Source organism: Sinocyclocheilus grahami, unplaced genomic scaffold (genome assembly GCF_001515645.1).
Source record: "Sinocyclocheilus grahami isolate Dianchi unplaced genomic scaffold, SAMN03320097.WGS_v1.1 scaffold52.1, whole genome shotgun sequence".
Taxonomy (NCBI): Eukaryota; Metazoa; Chordata; class Actinopteri; order Cypriniformes; family Cyprinidae; genus Sinocyclocheilus; species Sinocyclocheilus grahami.
The window spans coordinates 131002-136052 of record NW_015505231.1 but is presented as its reverse complement, the minus strand read 5'-3'; the positions used below and the strand labels follow the sequence as shown (position 1 = coordinate 136052).

At 34.8% G+C, this 5051-nt stretch overlaps 1 protein-coding gene across 1 annotated transcript in view; it reads right to left on the bottom strand.

The window, feature by feature from the left end:
• The window catches only part of LOC107583316 (netrin-1-like), a 75633-nt gene that overhangs the window by 26330 nt on the left and 44252 nt on the right, over positions 1 to 5051 (bottom strand). Inside the window, exon 4 of the mRNA XM_016269493.1 lies at positions 4175 to 4324. Coding sequence (XP_016124979.1) covers positions 4175 to 4324 — 150 coding nt within the window. The remainder of the gene's footprint in view (positions 1 to 4174; positions 4325 to 5051) is intronic.

Here is a 5051-nt window from a genome sequence, read left to right as displayed (position 1 = left end):
CATTGTGAAAGCGAAACTACTTTGTTTGGTCTTCCAAAAGAGGACGATATCCGCTTCGTCATGCCTAGAGCTGATCTGTGCTGGTCGCTGAGGGAATACATCAACTTAGTGCTGCTCAGCTCACGCTTGCCTGCCGCCTCAGCTCACGCTGGCCCACCGCCGCTGTTCTGATTTACAGTCTGTAAGTACGTTTTCATTTAAAGGATTTGCCACTGATGATTCAAACGCGAATTTTGAGCAGTGTAGAGTAACGTTAGTGCTTGTTTGTCATTTCTGATCACAAATGCAGACATGGTTTTGTTTACGCAGCGCGATGCAACGCAAGGCAAGGCAAGGCAAGTTTATTTGTATAGCACATTTCATACACAATGGTAATTCAAAGTGCTTTACATAAAATAAAATAAAAACAATAATCACAACAATAAAACAAGGAATTTAAAAACTTTGAAAATTATTATTATTTTTTTTAATTGATTTAAGAGGTTTAAAATGAATTTAAGAAGACGATTATACATATAATATAACGCAACACATAAAAAGACAGTATAAGTCATTATAATCCGTTATTATGTCCCCACTGGATGCAACAAATGCCTAATTTATAATGGGTTTTCATGTTTTTTGTCTTGTCGCTCCGGGAGACGGCATCAACAGTATGGTGAGGGGCGTAACATTTCCGTCACACGTTTGAGGTATTCGGCCAATCACAACGCATTAGATAGCTGGCCAATCACACCTCGCTTTTTCAGACCGATGAGCTTTGTAAAAATCGACTCGTTTCAAAAAGGCAGGGCATAGAGGAGAAATAATAATGTACAGTATGTGGAAAATAATGTGTTTTTTAACCTTAAACCACACAAACACATTTCATTACACCAAATACACAAAATAATGTTCTTTTTAGCAACATCATATGACCCCTTTAAGCATGAAAACCATCAATATTCGCGTCATTTTTGCTGAGCGCACCTTCTGCAATTAATAGTAAATATAACCAAAACAGGTTATTATAATTTTATATGAATAATAAAATAAATATAAGAAAAACTCGCCCACTCGATTTTGTAATAGGGGAGAGCGGGGCACAAAGAAATTGTGTAAATCCACATGGGGTTTATCCACACTAATTTCACACTTGTCTAGTACAAATATGTTGCTTTGTTTCATAATTACAGTGTATACGTTTTTCTTTATTCACCCTCAAAAATTGGAAGTGAAATGTGACAACATGACCCATAGGTGGGGTACTTTGTAAAATCTGAGGGTCACATTGTAACATCACTATATAACAGCTTAAAATGTTATATGATCGAATGAAAAAAATATACAAGACAAACTAAAATATTTTGTCAATAAAATAAAATAATGATTTATTTCAAATAAAATAATGGCGTTTTTTAAGAATTAAAAATAATCAGATTTTGGAGTTTGACAATGAACACATTCCAACCATGCTTGGGACGGCCCACATAAATGAGCAAAAATGCTTTACATGTCTTGAAATAATAATTTCTTAACATTAAACATTGACTGTCAGTCTTTATTCACCTGTTTCTCGTCGTTTATCATTAAAATGTATTAATAGTGTGAATTACATCGCTAATGTCATAGAATAGCACGGCAGGGCACATTGTAACGCAGTGTTACAACATATACCCCATCTGCGCAACTGGAATTTAAAACTGGTTACTGTCTTCTGATAGTTAGCGAAGCATTAAAAAACTATTTAAACTGATAAATAACAGATTTTAGATTAAAATAATAGCAGATTTTTCTCATTTTGCAGATTTGTCTCAATGGACTTAAGTCAGAAATATTATTTTACTATGGTAAAATAAATCTTCAGCGATATCTTCAAAAGACTTTTGAATTTTGGCGCACTTTTTTCTCTATAAAATGTTGATATAGTAACTAGTAAATGCTGTAAATTTGGTTATGCTAGCATGTGTGGAAATATTTAAACCACGTGTGTTACAACTTACCCCGCGTTACTTTGTGCCCCGCACTCCCCTATTCTTTAATTTTGTAGTCCATATTAAAAAATTAGCATTTCTATTAAAGGCACGTCCATGTGGAGATGGCGAGTCAGCGTCGGCATTCGGCAACCTCATCTTTCGACTCAGAAAGCACTAGTTTATTAATAAATAATTAAAATGTCTTATTTCCCCCCGACATGTTCATAATCACTTTGCCGGTGCTTTGAGGCAGTTGCTTTATGCGCGAGCTTGAGTGCGGAATAGGCTCTAGCCTAATACGTCTGCCTATAGCCTAGGCTATATTGAAGTATGATTAATATATTATTATATTAATCAATTTAATATAACGTGCAACTAGTTGACTAGAAAAATCTTTAGTAGAGGGCAGGCCTACTTAGCACAAGGAAGCTCTCCATTTTTAAAATACAATGCTATAGCCTAATGACATTACGAAAAGTGCGACAGCTGCAAATCATGTCGTTATTGCACTGCACGAGTTTTGCATGCATAAGGAGTCAAATGTTGTTGTTTTTTATCACCCTAATTAGATTATGACGAATGATTTGTTGATCTTGTTTTCCCTTTAATACATAATCCGCAATATATTTTTCAATTATTTTCAAAAAGTGGTAGGGACAATATCGACCCTGGCAAAAAGTGGTGGGGACATGTCCCACCCGTCCCACCCGCAAATTACGCATATGGTGTTATGTGACCATTCATGCAAACTGTAGCGACATGCTACATAACACAATAAATAAGATTTATATTCCTCTTTTACTCAGAACTCAATTTAAACCACCATCGAGTGTTTGTAATAACTTCCGATTGCCATCTAATGTGTGTTTTGGCCATGTAATGTTGCTGAAATTAAATATGTTATTACCTCTGACTCTGAGTCAGAGCAGCGATCATGGAAGAGAGAACACAAGCAGACAGCGCTGGAAGCTGCTAATGCTCATCAGTAAATCAGTGGAAAATGAATAGAAATCATGATTCTGTCTGAGCTATGCGTTTTAAAACGAACACTAACTAGTGTAAATGTAGCCTAACAGATGTGTAAACTGAAGACTATTTGAGCTTTATTAAAGCTATTTGCACTGATTTATTCTGTTGGTTACATTTTGTTCCTTTGTGCAGTGGCTCAGGAGATGAGTCTTTGAGTTTGTATAAACATCAACAAGCTGAAAAATAAAACCAAAGTTGTTGTTTTTTTTAGAAAATGTAATCTTGTTCAAATTTATTTCATAAAACTGGTATCGAAAAAAGTATCGTTCAGGAGTTCGTATCGAAGTCAAGGTATCGGTATCGGTATCGATATCGAAATTTTTTGAATGATACCCAGCCCTACTCATAGATATGAATAAATATTTTAGATGAAAATACACGTATTCAAAAAATAGAAATCCAAGAGATAGGAAGCTATTAAACAGATTTACTTAGATTGACTAAGGATTATCCTATATGTTACCCAAATTAGGACATAAAATCTTGATTCTGCTAGTAATTATTCACCAGTAGTGGTTTATCTTTCAAATAGTTTTTTATCAAGCAGTTTTCTGTAAAAAAAGTCTTTGGCAACATTCCTATTGAAATGACTATTGTTTATTGATGCAGGCTTTCTTATTTCTTGTTGATTTTAATTTAATATACACACCTGTCCAAAAAGTTTAGAGTTGGTAAGATTTGTAAATTTATTTTTTTTATTTTTTTTGAAAGAAGTCTCTTATGCTCACCCAGGATGCATTTATTTGATCAGAAATGCAGTAAAAACAGTATAATATTATGAAATGTTTCCTATTTGAATGTATTTTAAAGTGTAATTTATTCCTGTGATGCAAAGCTGAAGTTCCAGCATCATTACTCCAGTCTTTATTGTCACATGATCCTTCAGAAATCTTTCTAATATGTAATCTTAATATTTTTGTGGAAAGCATTATATATTTTTTTCAGGATTTGTTAATGAATAGAAATGTATGTATAATGTATAATTTGTAACATTATAGATGTCTGTATTGTGACTTTTGTTTAATTTAATGCATCCTTGCTAAATAAAAATATTGATAAAAAAAATAAAATCTTACTGACCCCAATCAGAAGTGTAATAAATTTGCTAATTTTCAACACTAAGAATTAACACATAATCCTTTATAAAGACATAGAATGCGAAAGAGAAAAAGAAGCCAGATGAATCTTACTGATACAGGGGGCGATAGGTGATCTGCTTTGCTGGTATCCCTTAGCGCAGCGGTTGCAGGTGATGCCAGTCACACCATCTTTACATGGGCACTGTCCGGTCGTCTGGTTACAGGTCTTACCAGCTGCACCAACCGGATGACAATCACAGGCTGAAGAGAAAACACAAAACCAATGGTTACTACTGCAGTACTGTAATGCCTAGATCTAGTGACTGAGCACGTACAGTATATTAGATGCTGATTCAGTTACTGCTCTGTTGAAATCAGTTCATTGAAAAAATCGTCAACTCGGCTTTCAAGTTTAAAACAACCGGCATTCGTTTGAGAATCAGACTACACAACTCACTATGTATGTTGTTGATTCACTAAATAGAACCGGCTCATAAGAATCATTAATTCTGTAATCAAATTACTTCATTCATGATTTGTACACGTTGTTGATTCAGTAAAAAGAATTGGCCCATACAAGTCATTAGTTTGCGTAAAGGCTGCACAGTTTGCGCTGAATGTTTTGATCTACTAAAACGAACCAGCTCAAGTCATTTTGAATATGACTACATGGTGAACAGTTCACTGTCGTTATTACATCACATTCAATACAGACTACAAACAGGTAAAATATCATTTTGTGGCGGGGGACTGCAAGGTTATGCCCCTTAAAGTAATATTAAATCTGGAACTTTACTTTGCCATATCACAAACTTGAAACTTCTGTTTGAAATTAGTTTGTGGAGTTTTAAGAATAGTTATTGCCCACACCTGTGTGTGTGTGTGTGTGTGTGTGTGTGTGTGTGTGTGTGTGCACGCTGTGCCTGGATCCTGTCCAGACTACTTCTACGTGAGTGTGTAGGCCTATGTGGAAATGGCAGATACCTGC